This window comes from Drosophila miranda (assembly GCF_003369915.1).
Source record: "Drosophila miranda strain MSH22 chromosome Y unlocalized genomic scaffold, D.miranda_PacBio2.1 Contig_Y2_pilon, whole genome shotgun sequence".
Lineage (NCBI taxonomy): Eukaryota > Metazoa > Arthropoda > Insecta > Diptera > Drosophilidae > Drosophila > Drosophila miranda.
Window position 1 is genome coordinate 18,560,551 of NW_022881614.1, and position 26,128 is coordinate 18,586,678.

Below are 26,128 nucleotides of genomic sequence, written 5' to 3' on the forward strand. Positions count from 1 at the left end.
AGTCGATTGCCACCTGCCAAATACATAACGGGACTCGATATGAAGCATGCTTATTGGCAAATTCCCCTAGAGGAGTCTTCACGCCAATACACCGCGTTTACCATACCTAACCGACAGCTGTATCAATACAAAGTTATGTCTTTTGGTCTAACCAATTCCTCACAAACCCTCTGTCGTTTAATGGATAAGGTAATACCTGCTAACTTGCGTACGAGAGTGTTTGTTTACCTCGATGACTTACTAATTTTATCAGACGATTTCGAATCCCATTTAATGTTACTGAGAGAAGTACACTTACGAAAGGCTAATCTTACGATAAACATTGCCAAGTCGCACTTTTGCATGCGTGAGATTAAGTATCTGGGGTTCATCATTGGATACGGACAGGTAAAGACGGATCCGAGTAAAATTGAAGCTATTAAAGAATTCCCCGTTCCCAAGACGGTGAAACAATTGCGACGATTCCTTGGTCTTGCTGGGTGGTACCGTCGTTTCGTCGACAATTATGCAACGGTAAGTTGCGCCCTCACAGAACTATTAAAGAAACCGAAAGCGTATGCGTGGAACCCTTTGGCCAATCAGGCATTTGAAAAACTTTAACAGTGCTTGACGTCAGCTCCCATTTTGTCTACTCCTGATTTCTCAAAACCCCTTTTGCTGTTATGTGATGCTAGTACTGTAGGAATTGGTTGTGTGTTAGCTCAGAAAAACGAAGAAGGAGAAGAATTACCCGTAGCATTCATGTCCGAGAAGCTATCTAAAGCTCAGAAAAACTACTCAGTCACGGAATTAGAATGTTTAGCGGTGATAAAGGGAATTAAAAAGTTTCGTGCTTATGTAGAAGGTCAGGCATTCGAGGTGATAACCGATCATGCCTCATTACAATGGCTTATGCGTCAGAAGGAGTTGTCTGGTAGATTAGCTCGATGGGCCATAAAACTACAGGGATTCTCTTTTGAGATAACGCGCCGGAAGGGCTCACTAAACGTGGTAGCGGATGCCCTATCGCGTAAAGAGGAAATTACTGTTTCTGAAATGGAAGAGCAGGGTCCGATAGTTGATCTATCTGCCGCAGAATTTAAATCACCAGAATATATGACCTTAATTGATAATATTCGCGCTAAGCAAGACAAATTACCAGACTTGAAGATTCTCAATGATTTTGTCTACAAAAGAACCGAACCTGATCAGGGAAATAATGGTGTAGATAATCTATCTTGGAAATTGTGGATTCCTAGGGAACTCACCCAAGGAGTAATCTCACGAGCCCATGACCCGCCCAATGCCGCCCACAGTGGAGTAGGGAAAACCATCGAAAAGATTAAAAGATTGGCCAAAAATGAACAAGCAAATACGTGAGTATGTAGCTCATTGGCAAAGACTATGAGTTGCTTCGCCACTTAAGACTCTTATCGGAGGATAGCCGCATTAGTTATCCGGAAGCACTACAAATTATTCGCGAATCGGCAAAGAAAAAGGTGAAAGAGTCACATGAACAAAATGCTAGGCGATATAATCTACGCTGTCGGAAAGTAGAGTTTAAGGTTGGAGAGCCAGTACTTGCCCGCAATTTCTGCCAAAGCAATGCTATTAAAAAGTTCAATGCAAAGTTAGCGCCGGTTTTTATTTCAGCCGTGGTATCTAGACGAGTTGGCTCATCCTATTATCAACTGAAGAACGAACAGGGTAAAAACTTAGGAATATTTCACCTCAAAGACATACAAGTGAAACACTAGGCAACTGTCCTCCAGAGAACAGCTTGGGAAGTACGGCCCTCGCGTTTAACATTAACTCTGCTCTTTACAAAAACAAGATAAGAGATCAATTACAAGAGAGCAGTAGTTAAAGCTTCCATTGAAGAGCTTAATGTCTAATTTAAAGAAGCAGCGTGGATCTGTGGGAGTTATGTTTTAAAGCTTTACTAGAAATCATACGATTACTCCGTTAGTCGTGGAAGCTATGTGTAAGCTTTGCTTAGCATCGTACGATTACTCCGTTATCTAGGGAAGCAAGGTGTAAGCTTTGTCTAAAATCGTACGATTACCCCGTTGGTTGTGGAAGGTAAAGTTCCGATCGTAAGGGCTAATGCAAGTAATAGAACTTCTAGCTAGATCATTGCTATAGTGAAGCTGTGCGAATTCGGATGTGTCTTTTTATACAAATATATAGATCCAAGTGAATTTGAAAACGTTGTGCAATCAAACACGTGCCAAGTAAATTGAAGTTCTGGTGGACTACATTATTCCTTTTGGATTAAGAAAAAATAAAAGGTATTTGGACCTTACAATAGTGACACAGCTTTAACAGTCTCGTATCATAGGGCTGGAAATCTTACTACGTTCGACACTGGGAAAGAAAAACCAATTGACCCCCCCTCCAAGAACGAGGTCGTCAAAGTCCATCGATTTCTTAGTAGATTTGGGAAAGACCTCGGATTTCCCAAGAACCAGCATCTACATAAACCAACGATAACTACAACCAAATAAACCAGAAAGAGCCGTCCGAAGATATACTAGAGTGAAACCCGAAGTTATGTGGAGGCATACTTGAGCTGAAGTACATTTTGGAGTAAGACGAGAAGAATAGTTTTCTTGCGAATTCGGAGAAACTAATATGCCGCACTCGTCGCCCTTCTCGCTTATGAATTAAGCGCTCGGCTAAGGCTTTCGCATGTAGTTCTTCGCAATGTGTGGAGTGGCTCTCAAACTGTGAAAATAAAACATTATTCTGCGGCGATCCACACTGCCGTTTAATAGTCGTCGTGTGAAAATGTACCAAAGTATTAGTTTTGAGTCTCGTCATGAGATTTTCCATTTATTAAAGATTAGGCTACGCACTAACTATTTTTGTATTGTATAGATTTAAAAAGAAAAAAAAAAAACCAATAATGTATATAATTACCCATAATTAGAAATTAGCGCAAATGAAAACCACATTTTTTTAAGATTAGCCGTTGAGTGGCAAATCGTCGTCGTACGGGTATGGAAATGGAAAGAAAATCGGTGTTTCATCCGAATTAGAAGTGAAGACCTGTATATTCATAATTTTTCTCCCTTCCTCAGAATATGTTCCTACGTCGCCCCTTGAGCTCAACGGACACGCCGGATAATTCGTATAAAGTATGAGTGAGTTACGAAACTTCCTTAAACGGAATTCTCGAGTATTTTCGAAATATATATCTGTCTTATAAAACTTCTATTCCGGTATATGAAACAACCATATCCGTGCCATAATTTAAAGCGGATCGGCTACTAATTTTTATTTCACGTTTGCCTTCTAGTTATATAATTATCATATTTTTCTCTTCTTTCCAATTCAATTTATTTTACGCCATATTCTCTACACATAAGTCCTATATACATACAGGGGTGGTCAAAAGTATTTACACAACGAGTTTTTTTTTGCATGTTAAATTTCCGGACCTTTTCCTGTGGTTGTTGAAAGCTAAATAAAAAAAAAAAACTTTTAGGCCAAAAAGATTGATCTACTAGCAATTGAATGAGAGAATAATTGGAAAAGATAACTGTTTGTACGAATAAGGAGAAGCAAATTAAGTGATGCTTATCAGTTGTCAAAATTATTTACACACATTTTTAAGGCTGCAGAAGTATTTACACAAAACTTTAAGCTAATTTTTTATTATGATTTAATGATTTTTTTTTAAATTTGTTGGATGAATAATAATAATAATGATTAATATTTTGTAATTCCACCTTTGGCATCAATAACTGCTTGCAACCTGGCTGGTACTGATTCCACTAAGTGGCGAGCATATCCAAGTTCCAATTTCGACCAAATTTCCTTTACTTCCTCGATGGTAGCGTCGCGTTTTCGGTTTTTATCAATTGTTCTTTGTACTTTAATAAGCGACCAAACATTTTCTATGATATTGAGATCAGGGCTCTGCGCAGGCCAGGGAAGAAGAGCCACATTGAGATCTCGTAAAAATTTTGTAGGTGCCGATCCCTTGTGGCATGGAGCATTGTCTTGCTGTAAAATCCAGTCGGAGATGGGAAATAGCCTGTCACCAGACACAAAAGCATGGTCATTCAGTATAACGAGATACCGGGTCTGATTCAGAGTGCCTTCTATTGGAACAAAGTCTCCAAATCCGTAGTAAGACATGCACCCCCAGAACATCACTGTGCCTCCACCAAATCTGTTTAATGGTTGCACTGCACTTTGTTTTTTTGCTTGTCGTAGATGCATAAATCTTTTACAAAATGAGCCTTGGAACTGGAAAGCTACTTCATCTGTCCATAAAACATTGTTCCAAAACTCCTTTGGTTTTTTAACGTATTCCAATGCGAATGAGAGGCGTTTTGCTTTATTTGCTTCGGAAATTTCTATTATTTTTCGCACTGTATACGTTCGTATGTCGTTCTCCTTCAATCTCCGACGTATTGTAGCATCACAGACTTTTTTTCCAATCAATTGTTGCGAATCTGCAGACAATTTAACTGGGCTTATCGACGGATTTTTATCGACTATGCCAATTAAACGTCTACATTCCCGTTCATCCATCGCTTGTTTCCTTCCACTTCTTTTTAAATTCTGTAAGTTTCCATTCGTGTCCTTTTTCTTTTCCAGATTATAAACGGTTTGTCTACAAATTTTGTAAGTTTTGGCCAGTTCCGACGCTGAAACCCCGCTTTTAAATTTTGTAACGATCTCGGATCGAGTTTCAACAGACAACTCCTTTGTCTTCACCATTTTACTAAGTTAATTTTAAATTTTAAACTGCAACTGCAATAAACGAAAAAACGACTGCACTTAGTCAAACCAAGTCTAAGAATAAGCTCTAATTTGCATTGTGTAAATACTTCTGAAGCAATGCAAATTTGTGTAAATACTTTTGACAACAGTTCACATGCTTCTATTTTTAGCCCATTAACAGTTATTTTTCTAATTCTTCTTTCAACCAATTCCTAGTAGATCAAGCTTTTTGCCCGTAAAGCTTTTTTTTTTATTTTGATTTCAACAACAACAAAAACAGCTCCTAAACTTGAACTTGCGAAAAAAAAACTCTTTGTGTAAATACTTTTGACCACCTCTGTATATACATATAACTAGGTATAACTGGATACTATTTCCTCCTTCTTTATTTAATTACTTTATGCTAAGTTTATACTTATCTGGAAAACCATGAAGTCCAAACCCTTAAATTTTGAATTATTAAATAATAATTAGTAGATAATAATGGAACATTAAACCTTTCGTGTTTGTCCTGAGTAGAGCCTGAGGAAGTCCGATGATCAAATAGAGATGCGCTCGATTAGGGTTATGCTGTCGATTAAACGGCATACAAAGGTAGGGAGGGTAGTGAAGGGGTCAAAGTCATCTGAGTTCCCCAAGAGCGACGGAATATAGCCTGACTATTTGTCGGTAGTCGGTTAAACAGTTAGTTAAAATTCACATTATTTTCTTTTTGATTTCTTTTGTAGAGTTCCTTTTGAACATTAAATCAAGTGTACCTAAAACATCTTTGCGAATGTGTTCGTATAGCAGATAGGAGAGTAGGAAAGATCCCACGACATTCCGGCGAGCTAGTTAGAGCATAGCTAGAGGTACACGTTCCGAAATCCTGCTATACTATTGGTGTCTGACCGTCAAAAAAAGTATGTACAACCTCCATCCGTACATACAATCTCACACCTCTACGAATATAAATTTCTGGCACATTACAGGAGGCACGTTCGTTGAGGCCGTAAAAGCTTTTATTTACTCTGCACTTATGACCCCGATGCGGATCGGGTTAAGTGAATCTGATACCCATATACATATACATGTACTCGTACATATACCCGTCCGTCGCAACGGAGGCTCTTGCATTTGCATTTGCATCTTCCACAATACCGAAGCGGCCGGCCGCTTTATGAGACTGTTGTCTGTTTGCCGGAAGATGGGGTTGGGGAGCGTAGCAGGAGCGGGAGGAGGAGGAGGGGGTTATTGAATGTCATTGCAACCAAACACAGAGAAATGTTGTGGCAACGTAGCTCCGCAGCTGGGGAAGACGAAGCTGAATTGTGTCCCTGATTCCGTAGACACAGGCACAAACATGATCTCTGTCTGTGGCTAAGCACAGTGGCTGTAATTCTGTTTCCCATTGATGAAAAGTTATGTTAAGGGAACTGGTACTCGTACGTATGTACATATGTACATATGTATGCTCACAGCCCACTGTGCAGTTCCCTAAGTCGTTGGAGTTTGACACCAATTGAAGATGCCGATTAGTGCGAGTATGTACACTTAAAGAAAGAATCTTTAGATGCATAAAGTATATAAATATTTGTGTAGAAATATGTGAATATGCCTGTATCTTTTGTGTCTTTAATTGCAGTATTGTGGCCCTCGAGTGCAACCTTCGGTGTCTTGTCTGCCCGCAGATGATGCTGACACGCCGCAGTAAGGAGCCCGGAGCCCATGCTAATGCAGAGATGAACACAGAGACGGCATCACTGTCGTCTTGGCGATGTGATTAATTGACAGTGGTGTCGCCTGAATTGCGCGGGTTTTATTGAAGGGATTACACGACAGCGGCAACGGCAGCGGCAGCGACAGCGACCGGGCGGACGAGTCGCAATTCCATAAAAACGCATCAGCCCAGTGCACTGCAATGGAGTGAGCAGTCGCATTGCTCGTAATAAGATTAATTACGAGCGTCTTGCTCCATCTCCAGACACGACTCTCGAAGCTCGGCGGCATACAGCTGCGTGACCACTTCACATTCATATGGAAGCGAGGCGAGGGCAAGGGATGTGGCTGGGCAACTCCTCAATTCAATATTTTGACATTACAAATAAAGTTCCCATTTGCGAGTAGTGGCTCAGCTCAAGTGTTTCATTAATTTGAAAGCTTTTCGGGTACTTTATATTCATACCCCTCCGATGCACCAGGCAGGGGGTAAGTGTTAATCCCTGCCGGAAATTAGCATATTTGATTCCTTAGCTCCTGGTGGCACGCGAGGCAGCCACCACTCCAATACCACTGGGAAATAGGGGAACAAATGAATAAGTGTGCTGACAAGGGGCTATAGGGTTATAATTGGAATTGAATAGAGACCAGACCCCAAGAGAAACTCATTCCATATTTATGGGATTTATGGGATCTCCCCTGTCTGCCAGGAAGCGAAAGTATGAAAAGTAAAAACAATTACATATTTTATTTTTAATTAACTTTTATCGTAGCCCGAGATGAATATTGTAGTACTCTGGCACACACATCTCTTCACAAGTCCCAAGACGAATTGGCAATGATGATGTCATTCCATTCCCGCAGCATTCATCTCCCATAAATCACCAGGTGAGGCGAGGCGATCGTGAAAATCTTCAAGTTTATGCTCAAACATGCTGAGAGGCAATGACAGCAGTTGGGGCATCAGCATCGGCATCGGCCACGGAGCCAGCATGCAATGCAATGGAGTGAAGTGGAGCCAAGGCCAGAGCCAGCTGCCACAGATTAGTCAGCGTCGGATTCAGATTCGGATACAGATTCAGCGCGAGTCTTCTCCGCTCGGCGCACTTTAATTTGCTTCGGGGCAAGCTGCTCGACTTGTTTCCAGCTTGAGGAGGGAAGGCAACGCCGGGCGGGGTTGTGGATGTGGGCCACATGGACTAAAGATCAAGGTGAGTGGCGAGAGAAATGTTTACTACGATGCACCCATTCCAGCCAGAACATCCATAACACCAGCATCATTATTACATACATCAGAATCACTTATATAAGGAGGGACATTGTCGAAACCAAAGATTTAACGGCTGTCGGCTTTAGGGTCACCAAACTTTCTTCTTTCATAACAGCCAACAAAAAAGCCAAGACCTGCCCAAGATGCCTTGGTCCGCCCCGAGGAGGAGGTATGAAAGGCGAAACGGCAAAAATAAACCGCAAAACAAGCCCGGGCCAAAGCAACAACTCCGCGCAGAGATTCTGAGGTTGGCAAAGGGACCTCGCTGCACAAAGGGAATTTCTGGTGGTTGAGCTAAAGCAATAGATTCAGCAGGAACCCAAAACGAAAAGTATCATTAGTATGCCCAAAACGTACATGGCGTACATAAAGTGAAAAGGCCCAAACATGAGTAAATGCACATTCATGGATTTTTAAATGGGCCGTCGAAAATAAAGAAATAAACTGTTGGAACCACATAGGAGCGTGACTCGTTCCCCCATGCTTCTTTTAGTTTTCTGTTTTTTCTGCTGCGGCTCCCCAGATCCCACCAAGTCGTTGGGCCGGCCGTCATTCATTCACGCCAAGAGCTGATAAAGTTTTTGTGGCACATTCGACTGGTTTGCATATCTATGAGGCCCACGGAGCCGTGCCTGTTGGCCTGTCTGTGGCACCATTTGATATCGGGAATGGACAACTGCAGATTGGGCTTCAACTGACATTATTACTTCTCACTTGGCTTTTATTCGGCTGCAGCTGCATTCGGGGCGCACAGGAATTTGGCCTTATCCTTCACTAATTGAATCATTACACTAAACATAAGAACGATGACTCCTCGTCTAGGACGGCTTCTTGTTGGTCCAGCCCTTGGGACGATCGGCCATAATGCTCCAATCGTTTTGGGCTATGTTGAGGCCGCCGTACTGCTTGGTGGGTGTGTCGGGGAAGAACTCCCAGCCCTGTTCGATGGACATCTTCTTGATGACACCAGCAATGCCTGTGGAAGAGACAGAGACAGCGTTGGGTGAATATAAGCAAATGGGAAGAGACGCGGTAGCGGAAGCTCACCTAGGAAGAGTCCAGCACAGAGACCGGCCAAATGGTTGTGTTTCCAGGCCCCGAAGACGCCACCAGCAGCGAATCCGCCCAGCAAGTAGTTAATTCTGCAATTAAAATAATCGTTTCTCCGGGGAGTCAGTCAGTCGAAGCTTGTATCGCATCACCCACTCACTTGTCATCCTTTCCGCGAGCATTGGTGGCTGCCAGTGTCGTGAGAGTAAATGCTGTGGCCATACCCATCAGCGGGCCGGTGTTGTAAGCAAAGCGCCCCAGCGTGGGCAGGTAGCCCTTTGGCTTCGCCAGCGTCAGCACATCGACTGTGGACCAGGCCAGGCCGGCGGCGGCGGCGTATTTGTTGGTGGCCACAATCTTGCCAAAGGCATCTTCCCCATCGGGATGATCGTAGTACTTGGAGCGCAAGATCGACATGGTGGCTGTTTACCACAAGGAAAAATACAAAAATCATTAGCAACAAGCAAAATTATGGGAATCTATTCTACCCGCTGCAATTTAGCCACCGCAGGGAGCGGTCTTCAGCGTTGCGGGTCATGTCTGCAGCGACATCATGGACTATTCAATTATAATTATTGTTAAATATACTAACCTGCCGATATTTACGTAATTATTTCAGAAACGCAGCCAAGATTTTACTACAAACAGCTGATGGGCAGTGTGTGCACATGCAATGGAAAAATAGTGCACGGAATGTGCTGTTAAGCGCTAAAGAGGCATCGAGGTGCTGTTAAGCGCGAAATGGAGCAACTTGTTTCAATCGAGCGGTTGATTCAAAATTATATTTAATGTTAAAGTGCATCTAAATGAAAAGATTTTAGAGCCCCCTCTCTAATATTAGATTCAATAATATCAGTAAATGAGCGTACATTTTTTCGTTTTCAAGTCCGGTTTATAATTTATTCTCTATACTAACTTCACAAACGCTGTGGCACTAATATTAGTTCTTTATTCATAAGGTGCAATAGAACGCTTTTTATTAAGGTAATTTTTCATTCCACGCAACGTGACGAGAGGAAGGGTATTATGCAAAAGTATAATACGAGTAGAGTGCAGAATAATAGACGATGCGATTTTCGAATTTATCGTATGCGCTTAGTTTAGTGGTAGACTAGTTCTTGCCTTGAGTTTCAACTAACATTATTCACATAAAATCAGGCGATCGAGGGCAAATCTGAGTACGTTTGACCAAAGTGGGGCACAGTTTCTTGGAGCAGTTGGAGGGGGGCCAGTACATGTACATGTATATGTACATGTACGTGTTGGCGTTTTCGAAAACAAAACGAATATATCAAAACATACAACACAATATGTATATACAAATTAGATATCAAATTATTGGCAATTCTGTTTCATGTTAATCAGTCGTAATTTGCTAATTAGTTCACTCTGCTCCTGCAATTAATTAGGTCACCATCGATACAAATATTTGTATTTGTATATGTATGTAAGTATTAGTATCTCTATTGCTCGTCGTGTCCAATTATTTCGATATCATCAGCCAGTGGACTCTCGATTTCGGTTTTGCCCCAATTGCCATTTTCTTGATTTGCATCCAAATTAATCAATGATAATGTCATCTTACTGCTAAGAATGACCTGAAAGTGTGAATAGTCGAATAGTCAATTAGAAACGCGTATTCAGAAAGCAGAGAGTAGAGTGCTGCGCTGCTCTTACGGCTGGCTCCTCGGCGGATCCATTGAGCTCAGCATCGTAGACCTCCTCGCGCTTGGTCTGGGTGTCGGCTACCAAAATCTGAGAATCGTGTGCCAGAGCGCCTTCCAAGTAAATGGACTGCGCCTCGGGTAGGTTACCTTCCAATTTGGACTGGAGTTGTGAAGAGTGTAAACATTATTTTCTTAGCAAAGCACAATGCTAATAGTTGGAAAGCTATGGTTTCTATTGGATCTGTTCTGCGGGGGGCTGGTGCTGGTGCTGCCGTGGCACTTACATGTTCGATTGGTGCTCGGAAAACAGTCGTTGGAGGGCGCCCGGTCCATTTGCGGCCGCCCTCGCAACTGGCTGTTACCTCCATGCCCAGTACCTGAGCCAACAATGGGTTATTTACATCAACAAATCTACAAATATATATATATTAGAGATATATTTTTACCGTTAGTTCCCGCTCAGCGCTGAGGTCCCGACGCTTTCGCTGCTGTTGCTGTTTGACTATCTTTGCAGCCGGATCCGCACCCTGGTCGGTGGTGTTTACGTTTACGTGCCCATTGGAGGAAATGTTGTACTTCTCCTTGTCTTTCTCCAGTTGATCTTTCGTTTTTTCGTTGTCGTTTTGCTAGGGATTGGGCATATGGAAAGTTCTGTTAGAGATGCAGATAAATCTCCGGATTGGATTCAAGCATTTCTACAGCCTCAAACATTAAAAATCATAAATCGAGAAATTAATTACTTCAATTTGTGGTTAGGTGAGACACAACGAAAAACTCAATTAGTCGAAGGTTCTTGGTTAATTAACAGAAAGAATACGTAATTAGATATATTCAGGTATTCAGATATTGCATATGTATATCTAAAAATATTCAAAAAATGTTCAACGATTTCATTGCCGTGTGGGGACCCTTTGACGGCCTCTAACCTTATTCAAATCAGTTTCAGTATAACTTCTCTGCTTGTCTCGAACGTTCAATTGCTCATCGGCAGCGTCTATCAAACCTTGTATCGCCGTTACAACTATACAAAAGTTCGGGTTTCGTTTCGGTTTGGGTTTCGTTTATCATGGTATCACAGTTTTCGTTTCATTACAAAACATTTCATTTTTCGATTGGTTTGATTACGCATGAGAGTAAGATACATGGAAAACGTAGAAACGACAGATATGTGAATATTTATATATGGTAAATCCTATAGCATATTAAATGGCATGAGTACGAGTATATTGGCAATGTGATGGTTTCAGTTTAGACTCTAGAGAATACTAGTATTAATTTCGGATAGAGATTGGCCAGATTGAATTGTAAAATATGTCCCCATCATAAGAATTTAGTTGAAATAGTTTAGACACAGAGGTGCAGGTATTACATTTACATTAAAGTTAGTTAGTAAAAGGTATCGTATCGTATCGTATGGCACGCCGATAGACTGCAGACGAGCAAAATAACGAGTAGAACAGTGATAGAGCGGTGGAGTGAGAGAGAGAGAGAGAGAGAGTTCCGCTCCATGAAATAGTTACAGACAGAGAGAGTGGAGTGAGAGTGAGACAATGATATTATACACAGGGGTAAAGGTTAACGGTTTACATGCCGCTGCTGGGGGATAGAAGAAGAATTTTGATCTTGAAAAGGGGGAAGGGGAGCAAGGGGAACCATTCCAAGGGATTAAATTCAATTCATTTCATCTATCTACTTGAAAAACAAGAAGTAATTTATTGTTGGCTTGTACTTAGGTATGATCTTTGTTTTGAATTTTGGTCTGATTGATTGATTGATTCTATGTGAATTGAATGTTGCAATCATCTTGAAAATGAGAACTCAAAGAAACAGGATAAGTATTAATAAATGATATCGAATGGTGTCTGTATCTGGGTCGATGTTGTGACGATGCTAACCTTTGCCTCAGACTGATCGGTGTTCATTTCGGCAATCAGCTTGGCCATCGCCCGCTCCGTATCCTCGAGCTTCTGGCGCAACTTCTCTATCTCCATCAGCTGCTCCTTCTCCATCTGCTCCTGGTGGTGCTTGAGGGAGATAGACAGATTGCTGGCCACCTCGGTGGCCGACACGCTGGCATTGTAGATCTCCTCGTCGTGGCTCCGGCTCCGGCTTCGACTCCGCTGTCTTCTCATGGGGCCTCATGCGCCTTCGCCTTAACTGCTGCAATTCCTATAAAATTTGCGTACGAGTTTTGCTTTGAGATTGAGATTTTGACGCCAAAAGGACAAACGAGACTAGAAAACTAATGTATTTACAGGAGGGGGAGGGGAGGTGGGAAAATCAGAACAAACTACATATATATTCATGTTTGGGGGACGTGACTAAATCTGTGATTTCGTGATTGGTTTATGAGTTAGTAAACACCTACTATATACACAATATACAACATCTAGAATACATAACATCTACACAATAAACAAACTATACATATATACCCGCAAAAAGATACTAAACCAAATGAGGAGGACATATTTCAAAACTCAAGAATGGGCGCGAAGTTTTCCTTCGCCATCATCCAATCGACTACGCAGTGGACTAGAACCGAAATCAAGAAACGAACAAAATTCTACGGATCTTCTTATCCATATGTGGCTTACTTCTCTGGTGTTCTCGCCAGCCTTATCGCATATGTAGGCATTGGGCAGATGCAGATGCAGATACAGATGCAGATGTGTGCATGGGCGGAAGCAGAAAAGTACAAAAATGATTTGTTCGGTTAGGATCGGATCGACTGGTGGGTGTGTGTTTGGGTTACGGGTTGTGTGTTGTATATGGTGGATGGATATTTGGTCTGTGTGGCTGCTGCATTGTGGTGTGTAAGAACTACAAGAATAATAAATAATAAAAGTGACTGAAACTAGTCTGGGAACTCACCCAATTTGGTTCCGCCCAAATCCTCCACCTGGCTGTGTTCCTGTTGTTGGCCAAAGACCTGCTGTCGAAAGCCGGCATCCGATGGTGCTGGTCCGTATGGTGCATTGGGCACTTGCTTCTTGAATGCAATCTGTGTAGAAAAACAAGATTGGGAAGGATTCTTTGAATGAGGATCTGCAGGATAGATCCTTACCTTCATTATCGTGTAGCCAAAGAACACGACAATTCCGATTGTGTAGAGGGGCATTAGAAAGCCCATGCTGCTGCCCCGCTGCTGGGGCTGTTGCAGAGCTCCGGCTCCCATTGGAGGACGCATTCCAGGAATGGGACAAGGCTGAATGAAGAAGCAAGACGAGAGCATTATAGGAAATAAATTAAATTAGATAATCATTTAGAGCAGAATACACCATGAGTCCGACAGACTTTTCCTAAAGCAATTGTTAAAAAACATCCATTCATGCTGTAACTTGTAGCATTCATATTTCTGTATCCGTCTCAATGGTTTCGGACAGGGGCAACATATGTATAGTTCAATTAATTTATTCTCTGTGTTTGCAGTCCTCTTTTGTGAGCTACTCGTACAGATGAGAGCACAGAATAATATGAAATGAGATGAGATGGAACTGGCGCATTGAATTTGGCACAAGTTCAATATGTACTCGTACAACCCAACCCCACAGTTTTCTGTTATCCCACTCATCCTTTACAGTTTTTGTTTCGTTTGCGCTGTCTTTTGCCTTCAGTTTGCGTGCAGTGTCATAAAAACAAAAACAAAACCAAAATAAAATAAACTTTTTCTATTTATAAATGACTTCCAACGAGAGCGATGATGTCTCATCCGCTCCATCGTCGATCCCATTATTACCATCGGGATTGGATGATCGAGTGTAATCATCGTTCCAGAGAACAATGCACAATGTAAGATGGATAGCATAACTCACCCGTCCGTCTAAGATGCGCGGGGGCGGATTACTTGCTGAACTTTTGCGTTCAACAATGGGCACGGTGGGTGTGGCAGGTATGGCGCGTCCACGCTCCCGCATCGCCTGGTATATAAACTCTGGATGTAGGTGAGCCGGACGCTCCTGTCGCAGACCTGACAAGAACATTATTATCTCAATTATTTCGGCTACGACTTTTCGGCTTTGACTTTTCAAATAAAATAAACACAAAATGAGGTTAGGGTATGCGAAGAACCAACCCGTTATAGTAGGGATTTGTTAGGTAAATCGAATCGATTTAAAGTTAGTGAAAAAAGCCCTTTAAAAATTAAACCAGAAATGCAAATACCGATTTCGATTATTAACGGAGATATGGAGGGAAAGTGCTGTGCTCCAATGGAGGGAGCGACCTACTTATTTCACCCGTGTACAGGTTAATATGTTTCCGGTAGAGGTGGGCCCAAACGGTACGGCAGCATCCGGCTTCGTCGCGTTCATGAACTGTTCCCTGTCGAGCACAACATCACAACAGCCTAAAACACCAAACAGGACAGGCGAACACACACATACACACACACGCACACACAGGCACAGAGGCGCACAGAGACAATAATAAATAAAAAGAAATAACTAATAAATTTTCGATTCTAATTGCGGAAACATTGCCACTCAACTCACCGCCCGGTGCCCCGCTCCTCTGATCCTTTAAGTTTCGCTGCTGGTGGGGCGGCGGCGGCGCAGAACCGAACATCATGGGATGGAAGACCTTTGGCCACAATATGGCAATGCATCCAATGACGGTGACAATGATCAGGGCCGTCTTCTTGGGCGTCATACCCTCCTCCTCCTTGACAACGGATGGCCGTTTCTTCGTGGCTGCTGAAGGCATTTCGTAGTCGTTTCCTATTCGTTCCTCTCATATAGTTAACGCTAAAACCTAAGGCTCCAGTATTCCTGATCTGATTTGTTTGGTTCGTTGAATTGCTATGCTTGCTCTCCAGCTTGCGGTTAACTTTGACATTGGCTCATTTTTGTTAATTGTAGATGGGGTTTCTGTACGTTTAAAGCATTATCTGAAATATACAATACATAGACTTGGGGTACAATAATGTAGTAACACGCTCCAGTTCACCCCAGGTCGACGTTCACTGATCATTGATCTCGAATTAAGAATCACAATGCAAAGTCGTGTACATTAAAATATTGTTGTGGGACAACAAAAAAACAAAAAAGACTTTATTACATAAATAGCAGTCTCGATATTTGTATACCCGATACTCAAAATGAGTATTGGGGTATATTAGATTTGTGGTAAAAGTGGATGTGTGTAACGTCCAGAAGGAATCGTTTCCGACCCCATCAAGTATATATATTCTTGATCAGCATCAATAGCCGAGTCGATTGAGCCCTGTCTGTCTGTCCGTCCGTCCGTCTGTCCGTCCCCTTCAGCGCCTAGTGCTCAAAGACTATAAGAGCTAGAGCAACGTTGTTTTGGATCCAGACTTCTGTGATATGTCACTGCTACAAAAAAATTTCAAAACTTTGCCCCGCCCACTTCCAACCCCACAAAGGACGAAAATCTGTGGCATCCACATTTTTAAAGATACGATAAAACCAAAAACGCAGAATCGTAGAGGATGACTATATGTTCTAGAGTGTAAAATTTCAACCAGATCGTATAACTATTATAGCCAGAATCAAGAAAACAATTTCATTCTTTCTCGCTCTGTCGCTCTCTAGCACACAGGTTTCATGGTCGGTTTTGCCAATTGCAAGATATGAGTTCAAGGATCTCAGAACCTATAAGAGCCAGAGCAACCAAAATTTGGTATCCACACTCCTGTGATATCGGACCTTGACCGTTTCGTGTCCAAATTTCGCCACACCCCTTCCGCCTCCGCAAAGGACGAAAATCTGGGGCATCCACAAATCTCAGAGACTATTAAGGCTAGAGTAACCAAATTTGGTATCCGCACTTCTGTTAGATCTCACTATAAAACGAATATCTCAGAATTTCGCCCCACCCCCTTCCGCCCTCACAAAGGACGAAAATCTGTTGCATCCACAATATTGCAGATTCGAGAAAACTAAAAACGCAGAATCATAGATAATGATCATATCTATCAGATTGCTGAATCTGGAACAAATCAGATCATTTTTATAGCCAAAAGGAACAAATCAATTTGCACTGGCTACGCAGCGCCCGACGTCACGCTCAGACTGATTTTCTGTCTCTCTCGCACGCACTCTTTGTCGTGTCGTTTAATATTAGCGGCGTCTGTCGGAGAAGAGCCATACTGACTAAGTATCGGGTATAACTGTAGAGTTGCGGTGTCCGCAGCAACTCACAACGTTCCCCCTCGTTTATTTTTAGCTCGCACAATTCGAACCTTTGGGTCCGTCTAATAATATTTCATTATTTTCCTCTCTGTCTGCACACAGAAATCACATCACAGTAGGCAGCGTTCAGTTTCGCTCTCTCTCTCTTATTATCACACACACGCGAACATTGGCACACCCATATTTGTATGCGAGTACTCATTTATACATACATACATATATGTAAAGGACAGTGCACTATGGTCCGAACGACCACTTTTGTTGGCCAAAATTAATAACTCCCGAACAGAACAAGATTTTTTCATTTAGTTTTTTGTATTGAATATATATAATCAATAAGAAGTGGATTTAAGAAAAAAATGGGTGTGGCACCGCCCCTTTTTTTAATAATGCACATTTAAATTATTAGTTATAGTGAAAAAAAGTATTAAGCATATTTTATTTAAGAAAACGGCGTTGCACGACTAAAACAAAATTTTTATTTACATAAAAATAAAATCGTTTAAAGGTTTCCGTAAATTATTGCTGAGATCCTTGTCTAGAAGCAAGGTAAACGCCTCGTTAGGTGAGATAGCTCTCAGCTCACCACTTCGTTAGTGGTACAAGCATGTGCCACAGGTCCAGATGGCGATTAATTCGCATGGGCATTCTACGTTGAAGTCGTCGCCATTCGAGTTCATTTTTGGGACAAAGATGCACAGACAAGCTGAAAGTCGACTATTGGAGGTGCTCAACGAGGAGTTGGTTACGCAGCTAACAACGAGCGCCAAGAACTGCGTGACCAAGCGAAACAAAACATTGAGAAGGCGCAAGAGGTGTACAAGCGCAATTATGATAAAAAACGACGACCTGAGCACGGCTACAGACTAGGAGACATGGTCGCGATCAAGAGGACGCAGTTCGTCGCAGGACGCAAGTTGGCCAGCGAGTATCTAGGCCCATATGAAGTCACCAAGGTAAAGCGGAACGGTCGCTACGACGTCAGAAAGGTTGCTCAAGTCGAGGGGCCAAATATCACAGCAACGAGCAGTGACAATATGAAGCTATGGCGTTTTGTCTCAGAGAACGATGATATATTATCATCTGGGACAGATGAAGATGAGCAGAAGGGCCGAATGTAAAGGACAGTGTATCAAGCAGTTAGCACTATCCCATCTAAATTAACATTTGAACTTAAGATACCATCGATAAGACCTAACCGATATAACCAGACTTAACCGATGTTTAAAAGACCTAACCGATAAGGGGTTATCGATACGGGAGTCGATTGTTGGAAGTAGAAGCAGAAAGTTGAACAAAAAGTCGGAAGAACAGACTCATTAATTGCACATCTTAAATCATACACTTTGTACTCTTTTTCGAAAAACACTATTAATAAACGATACATTATTATTAATCTTACATTTGGGGGCTCGTCCGCGTCGAATACAGAGCTCGGAGTGTGTGAAAAAGAAAAACAGAAGAAAGCAGAAGCTGATGCAAGAAGAGGATTGTTGAAAAGTTGTTAAAGTTGTTGTTTGTAGCTACATAAAGTTGTAAAGTTGTTGTTGGTGGCTATAAACATTAAGTTGAACAATCCAAATTCTGTGAGCCTAACAGTAGACACGGAGTTTAATAAAAGATCGGTCGTTTAATTCGGTTGGAAAATTGTGAAATTCATTGTCGCGCCGCAGCGTCGCCTTGTCCGTGCGCAGTACGTACACAAGCAGAAAAAACACGCACAGACACGTTGTGTGTGATACACACTTATAAACAGAAAAGACAAGCACTCGTCGGGTACACAGACACAAGTCGAAAAGAGCCGCAAAATGATGCAAACACCGCCGCCGTTGTACTGGAAAGAGAGAGAGAAGGAAGAAGCTGTACCAGGAACGTCGCACCCGAGTGCAAACGAGATGGAAGATTTAGAAAATGCAGAACACAATACTGATGACAAGATTGATCAAATGATAAAGTTGCTAAGTTTGAAAGTGCTTTGCGATGAGCAACGAGAAATGAAGATCGCTCCAGATAATTTTACAAAAGCTGTGAGCGATTGTGATGGAAAATCGGTTCCCGAGAGATATTCGAAAAAAATGCCGACGCATATGAGCTTACTGAAAAGCAAAAGTATGTGCAGGCCAGAGGAAAAATGACCGGTGCAGCTAAGCTTTTCCTTGAAGCTGAATGCGTGTGCACCTATGAGGAACTGAAGAACGTATTATTGGATGAATTCACATGTAGCTATAACAGTGCAGACATTCATAAGCTGCTGCAAGAAAGAAAGAGGAAGAGAAGTGAGTCGATGCACGAGTACTTGCTGCAGATGAGAAAAATAGCAGCAGTCGGACATGTTGAACACGCGGCTGTTATAAGCCATATTGTGAACGGTCTGGACATAAGAAACGAGTATAAGTATGCCATGTATCGCTGTAAGACCTTCAGGGCCTTGATCGAAGAGTTCGCAGTCGCATGAAAAAATGGATACAGGGTCAGATTTAACCATAATAAAAGAGAGTATGTTGAAGACCATGAAAAACGTTAAACTTTTGAAGTGCACAACTATGTTGCGCGGTCTGGGTCAGATATCAACAAAGCCTGTTGGATACTTTAATGCAGAAGTTACCGTGGATAAGTTGCAGACCACACAGAAGTTTTTAGTAGTCCCCAGTAGCCAGATTGATTTCGACGCAATTTTGTGGCATGATTTCATTAAAAAGTTCCGTTTCGTCGCTGATATGCAAGGATACACGTTTTTGAAGCATGACGCAGATCCTGTGCCAACAGATGAGCATGCTCTTATATATAATGTAACTGAAGAGTCATCCTTTGTAGCTCCGCCGCAATATCGAAAAGACGTTGAACAGATGATAAGAAACAGTTACCAAATGTCCACAGAAGTTGCAAAGCAGTCTCCAATCCAACTGAAGATAGTTCCCGACGTAGTAATCAAGCCGTTTCATCACTCACCGAGTCGTTTATCAACAGACGAAGCCGAAGTCGAAGAATGGATCGAGCAAGGAATCGTGCGCAAGTCGTCTTCAAATGTAGCGAGCAGAGTTGTCGTCGTGAAGAAAAAAGATGGTACACTTAGAGTTTGCGTAGACTACAGGAAGTTAAACAGCATGGTATTGCTGGACTGCTTCCCAGTCCCGATCATGGAGGAAGTCTTGGAAAAGCTGCAGTCGGCTAAGTGGTTTACCATAATGGACCTTGAAAACGGATTTTTCCATGTGCCTATGGAAGAGCAAAGCAAGTCGTATACGGTCTTCGTCACAAAGGAGGGATTATTCGAGTTTAATAAAGCTCCTTTCGGATTCAAGAACTCGCCAGCTGCGTTCATTCGGTTCGTAAGCTATATTTTTCAAGAATTAATCAACTCTGACATTATGCAGCTTTATATGGACGACATAATTGTTTACGCCGCGTCGCCCGAGGTATGCATGAGGAAGACGAAGTTGGTCCTGAAGACAGCTGCGCAGTTTGGCCTAAAGATCAAGTGGAAGAAATGTAGCTTCATGCAGCCACGCATTAGCTTTCTGGGCCATATCATTGAGGACGGGAGAATCTGGCCCGGCAAAGAGAAGACAGCAGCTGTCAGTCGGTTTGCTACGCCCAAAGACATTAAAGCAGTTCAAGCATTTCTGGGACTCACAGGTTTTTTCAGAAAGTTCATCCCTGGCTAAGCACAAGTTGCCCGGCCGCTCACGAATCTACTCAGGAAGGAAGCAGTTTTCAACATTGGCGAAGCAGAGCAACAATCGCTACAAACCTTAAAGAATCTGCTTGTAATCGCACCTGTATTACATTTATACTCACGAGAAGCGCCAACGGAACTCCACACGGATGCATCCAAAGAAGGTTTCGGAGCAGTTCTGTTGCAGCAGTCTGATGGCAATTTCCACCCGATTTACTATTGGAGTAAAAAGACTACACAAGCCGAGTCCAAACGTCACAGTTACTATTTGGAGGTCAAAGCTGCATACCTCGCACTCAAGAAGTTTTGTCACTACCTGTTGGGGATCAAATTTGATCTTGCCACTGACTGTGCGGCGTTTAAGCAGACAGCAACGAAAGCAGATATACCCAGAGAAGTTTCCCAGTGGATTCTGTATATGGAGGACTTTACATTCAAAGCAGTACACCGCCCAGGGGACAGAATGAGACACGTGGACTGTCTCAGTCGTTTTCCGCAGACATGCATGTTCGTGACGACGGAGCTAACAGCTCGGATAAAGAAAGCACAGCAGGATGACGATTTCATCAAAGCCACAGTTGAGATCCTGAAGCAGCACCCATATCAAGACTACAAGCTTAAAGGAGGTTTTCTCTTCAAATCTGTAAATGGCAATGACGTATTGGTGGTTCCAAGGCTGATGGAAAGGGAAATCATTCAAGGATCGCATGAAGTTGGTCATTTCTCCACAGCGAAGACAATGCACTCAGTTCAGCAGCAATACTGGATTCCGCACCTTGAACGGAAAGTAAATAAGTTGATTACTAATTGTATCAGTTGTATAATTTTCAGCAAAAAGTTGGGCAAACAAGAAGGCTATCTTCATTGCATTGACAAGGGTGACACACCACTATACACGCTGCACGTTGATAATTTGGGACCAATGGATGCGACAGCCAAGCAATACAAGTACATTTTTGCTGTGGTAGATGCATTCTCCATTGTGTAGCTGTTCCCAACTAAGTCAACAGGTCACGAAGAAGTTGTGAAGAGGCTGAGCGATTGGTCATTTGTGTTTGGTTTTCCCAAGCGCATAGTCAGCGACAGAGGAGCAGCGTTTACATCCAACGCATTCAGCGAGTTTCTCAACGAGAACAAGGTCGAACATGTTTGTACAACGACAGGTGTGGCGAGAGGCAACGGTCAGATTGAGCGGGTGAACCGTTCAATTTTGGGTATCATCGCAAAGCTCTCAGCTCAGGAGTCAACGAAGTGGTACAAGCATGTGCCACAGGTCCAGATGGCGATTAATTCGCATGTGCATTCTACGTTGAAGTCGTCGCCATTCGAGGTCATGTTTGGGACAAAGATGCACAGACAAGCTGAAAGTCGACTATTGGAGGTGCTCAACGAGGAGTTGGTTACCCAGTTAAGAACGAGCGCCAAGAACTGCGTGACCAAGCGAAACAAAACATTGAGAAGGCGCAAGAGGTGTACAAGCGCAATTATGATAAAAAACGACGACCTGAGCACGGCTACAGACGAGGAGACATGGTCGCGATCAAGAGGACGCAGTTCGTCGCAGGACGCAAGTTGGCCAGGGAGTATCTAGGCCCATATGAAGTCACCAAGGTAAAGCGGAACGGTCGCTACGACGTCAGAAAGGTTGCTCAAGTCGAGGGGCCAAATATCACAGCAACGAGCAGTGACAATATGAAGCTATGGCGTTTTGTCTCAGAGAACGATGATATATTATCATCTGGGACAGATGAAGATGAGCAGGAGGGCCGAATGTAAAGGACAGTGTATCAAGCAGTTAGCACTATCCCATCTAAATTAACATTTGAACTTAAGATACCATCGATAAGACCTAACCGATATAACCAGACTTAACCGATGTTTAAAAGACCTAACCGATAAGGGGTTATCGATACGGGAGTCGATTGTTGGAAGTAGAAGCAGAAAGTTGAACAAAAAGTCGGAAGAACAGACTCATTAATTGCACATCTTAAATCATACACTTTGTACTCTTTTTCGAAAAACACTATTAATAAACGATACATTATTATTAATCTTACATTTGGGGGCTCGTCCGCGTCGAATACAGAGCTCGGAGTGTGTGAAAAAGAAAAACAGAAGAAAGCAGAAGCTGATGCAAGAAGAGGATTGTTGAAAAGTTGTTAAAGTTGTTGTTTGTAGCTACATAAAGTTGTAAAGTTGTTGTTGGTAGCTATAAACATTAAGTTGAACAATCCAAATTCTGTGAGCCTAACAGTAGACACGGAGTTTAATAAAAGATCGGTCGTTTAATTCGGTTGGAAAATTGTGAAATTCATTGTCGCGCCGCAGCGTCGCCTTGTCCGTGCGCAGTACGTACACAAGCAGAAAAAACACGCACAGACACGTTGTGTGTGATACACACTTATAAACAGAAAAGACAAGCACTCGTCGGGTACACAGACACAAGTCGAAAAGAGCCGCAAAATGATGCAAACACCGCCGCCGTTGTACTGGAAAGAGAGAGAGAAGGAAGAAGCTGTACCAGGAACGTCGCACCCGAGTGCAAACGAGATGGAAGATTTAGAAAATGCAGAACACAATACTGATGACAAGATTGATCAAATGATAAAGTTGCTAAGTTTGAAAGTGCTTTGCGATGAGCAACGAGAAATGAAGATCGCTCCAGATAATTTTACAAAAGCTGTGAGCGATTGTGATGGTAAATCGGTTCCCGAGAGATATTCGAAAAAAATGCCGACGCATATGAGCTTACTGAAAAGCAAAAGTATGTGCAGGCCAGAGGAAAAATGACCGGTGCAGCTAAGCTTTTCCTTGAAGCTGAATGCGTGTGCACCTATGAGGAACTGAAGAACGTATTATTGGATGAATTCACATGTAGCTATAACAGTGCAGACATTCATAAGCTGCTGCAAGAAAGAAAGAGGAAGAGTAGTGAGTCGATGCACGAGTACTTGCTGCAGATGAGAAAAATAGCAGCAGTCGGACATGTTGAACACGCGGCTGTTATAAGCCATATTGTGAACGGTCTGGACATAAGAAACGAGTATAAGTATGCCATGTATCGCTGTAAGACCTTCAGGGCCTTGAAAGAAGAGTTCGATATCTATGATCCTTTGAACATATCGGAGAAGAAGGGCAATAACGAACAGCATAAAACGAGTTTCAAGCAGCAAAGTGGGCAAAGCGGTAAAAAAGAATATTGCTATAACTGTGGATCAGGAGAACACAAACGCAAAGACTGCAAAGCCGAAACAAAGTGTTTTAAGTGCAATCAGAATGGTCACATTTCGCGTACCTGTCCTTAAGAAGCTGGTAAAGTTGATAAAGTTCGCGTCATTTTGGATCGCAGTCGCATGAAAAAAATGGATACAGGGTCAGATTTAACCATAATAAAAGAGAGTATGTTGAAGACCATGAAAAAGGTTAAGCTTTTGAAGTGCACAACTATGTTGCGCGGTCTGGGTCAGATATCAACAAAGCCTGTTGGATACTTTAATGCAGAAGTTACCGTGGATAAGTTGCAGACCACACAGAAGTTTTTAGTAGTCCCCAGTAGCCAGATTGATTTCGACGCAATTTTGTGGCATGATTTCATTAAAAAGTTCCGTTTCGTCGCTGATATGCAAGGATACACGTTTTTGAAGCATGACGCAGATCCTGTGCCAACAGATGAGCATGCTCTTATATATAATGTAACTGAAGAGTCATCCTTTGTAGCTCCGCCGCAATATCGAAAAGACGTTGAACAGATGATAAGAAACAGTTACCAAATGTCCACAGAAGTTGCAAAGCAGTCTCCAATCCAACTGAAGATAGTTCCCGACGTAGTAATCAAGCCGTTTCATCACTCACCGAGTCGTTTATCAACAGACGAAGCCGAAGTCGAAGAATGGATCGAGCAAGGAATCGTGCGCAAGTCGTCTTCAAATGTAGCGAGCAGAGTTGTCGTCGTGAAGAAAAAAAGATGGTACACTTAGAGTTTGCGTAGACTACAGGAAGTTAAACAGCATGGTATTGCTGGACTGCTTCCCAGTCCCGATCATGGAGGAAGTCTTGGAAAAGCTGCAGTCGGCTAAGTGGTTTACCATAATGGACCTTGAAAACGGATTTTTCCATGTGCCTATGGAAGAGCAAAGCAAGTCGTATACGGCCTTCGTCACAAAGGAGGGATTATTCGAGTTTAATAAAGCTCCTTTCGGATTCAAGAACTCGCCAGCTGCGTTCATTCGGTTCGTAAGCTATATTTTTCAAGAATTAATCAACTCTGACATTATGCAGCTTTATATGGACGACATAATTGTTTACGCCGCGTCGCCCGAGGTATGCATGAGGAAGACGAAGTTGGTCCTGAAGACAGCTGCGCAGTTTGGCCTAAAGATCAAGTGGAAGAAATGTAGCTTCATGCAGCCACGCATTAGCTTTCTGGGCCATATCATTGAGGACGGGAGAATCTGGCCCGGCAAAGAGAAGACAGCAGCTGTCAGTCGGTTTGCTACGCCCAATGACATTAAAGCAGTTCAAGCATTTCTGGGACTCACAGGCTTTTTCAGAAAGTTCATCCCTGGCTATGCACAAGTTGCCCGGCCGCTCACGAATCTACTCAGGAAGGAAGCAGTTTTCAACATTGGCGAAGCAGAGCAACAATCGCTACAAACCTTAAAGAATCTGCTTGTAATCGCACCTGTATTACATTTATACTCACGAGAAGCGCCAACGGAACTCCACACGGATGCATCCAAAGAAGGTTTCGGAGCAGTTCTGTTGCAGCAGTCTGATGGCAATTTCCACCCGATTTACTATTGGAGTAAAAAGACTACACAAGCCGAGTCCAAACGTCACAGTTACTATTTGGAGATCAAAGCTGCATACCTCGCACTCAAGAAGTTTTGTCACTACCTGTTGGGGATCAAATTTGATCTTGCCACTGACTGTGCGGCGTTTAAGCAGACAACAACGAAAGCAGATATACCCAGAGAAGTTTCCCAGTGGATTCTGTATATGGAGGACTTTACATTCAAAGCAGTACACCGCCCAGGGGACAGAATGAGACACGTGGACTGTCTCAGTCGTTTTCCGCAGACATGCATGTTCGTGACGACGGAGCTAACAGCTCGGATAAAGAAAGCACAGCAGGATGACGATTTCATCAAAGCCACAGTTGAGATCCTGAAGAAGCACCCATATCAAGACTACAAGCTTAAAGGAGGTCTTCTCTTCAAATCTGTAAATGGCAATGACGTATTGGTGGTTCCAAGGCTGATGGAAAGGGAAATCATTCAAGGATCGCATGAAGTTCGTCATTTCTCCACAGCGAAGACAATGCACTCAGTTCAGCAGCAATACTGGATTCCGCACCTTGAACGGAAAGTAAATAAGTTGATTACTAATTGTATCAGTTGTATAATTTTCAGCAAAAAGTTGGGCAAACAAGAAGGCTATCTTCATTGCATTGACAAGGGTGACACACCACTATACACGCTGCACGTTGATAATTTGGGACCAATGGATGCGACAGCCAAGCAATACAAGTACATTTTTGCTGTGGTAGATGCATTCTCCAAGTTTGTGTGGCTGTTCCGCCCAACTAAGTCAACAGGTCACGAAGAAGTTGTGAAGAGGCTGAGCGATTGGTCATTTTTGTTTGGTTTTCCCAAGCGCATAGTCAGCGACAGAGGAGCAGCGTTTACATCCAACGCATTCAGCGAGTTTCTCAACGAGAACAAAGTCGAACATATGTGTACAACGACAGGTGTGGCGAGAGGCAACGGTCAGATTGAGCGGGTGAACCGTTCAATTTTGGGTATCATCGCAAAGCTCTCAGCTCAGGAGTCAACGAAGTGGTACAAGCATGTGCCACAGGTCCAGATGGCGATTAATTCGCATGTGCATTCTACGT

At 42.7% G+C, this 26,128-nt stretch overlaps 2 protein-coding genes across 8 annotated transcripts in view; both read right to left on the minus strand.

Annotated features, from left to right (window-relative positions):
- Window positions 1-8,373: 8,373 nt before the first annotated feature.
- Window positions 8,374-9,427, minus strand: LOC117193710 (NADH dehydrogenase [ubiquinone] 1 alpha subcomplex subunit 11-like). Its single transcript, XM_033398436.1, has 4 exons — window positions 9,327-9,427; window positions 8,895-9,156; window positions 8,732-8,826; window positions 8,374-8,660 (listed from the first exon to the last, which is right to left on the minus strand). Exons 2-4 carry the CDS (start codon window positions 9,149-9,151, stop codon window positions 8,503-8,505), a joined length of 510 nt encoding a protein of 169 aa, XP_033254327.1. The 5' UTR covers window positions 9,152-9,156; window positions 9,327-9,427; the 3' UTR covers window positions 8,374-8,502.
- A 198-nt stretch (window positions 9,428-9,625) lies between these two features.
- The window catches only part of LOC117185822, a 63,675-nt gene continuing 47,172 nt past the window's right edge, over window positions 9,626-26,128 (minus strand). The window contains exons 2-10 of one of the 7 annotated variants that reach the window (XM_033398005.1): window positions 14,895-15,289; window positions 14,217-14,371; window positions 13,469-13,609; window positions 13,276-13,405; window positions 11,328-11,422; window positions 10,848-11,027; window positions 10,686-10,778; window positions 10,412-10,561; window positions 9,640-10,332 (exon numbers count right to left, since the gene is read on the minus strand). In XM_033398005.1, coding sequence (XP_033253896.1) covers window positions 10,198-10,332; window positions 10,412-10,561; window positions 10,686-10,778; window positions 10,848-11,027; window positions 11,328-11,422; window positions 13,276-13,405; window positions 13,469-13,609; window positions 14,217-14,371; window positions 14,895-15,105 — 1,290 coding nt within the window. In that variant the 5' untranslated portion in view covers window positions 15,106-15,289 and the 3' untranslated portion in view covers window positions 9,640-10,197. Of the gene's footprint in view, window positions 10,333-10,411; window positions 10,562-10,685; window positions 10,779-10,847; window positions 11,028-11,327; window positions 11,423-12,296; window positions 12,571-12,998; window positions 13,020-13,275; window positions 13,406-13,468; window positions 13,610-14,216; window positions 14,372-14,894; window positions 15,290-26,128 lie in introns of those variants that run through there. The other 6 variants (XM_033398008.1, XM_033398007.1, XM_033398011.1 and 3 more) reach the window with 6 other exon arrangements.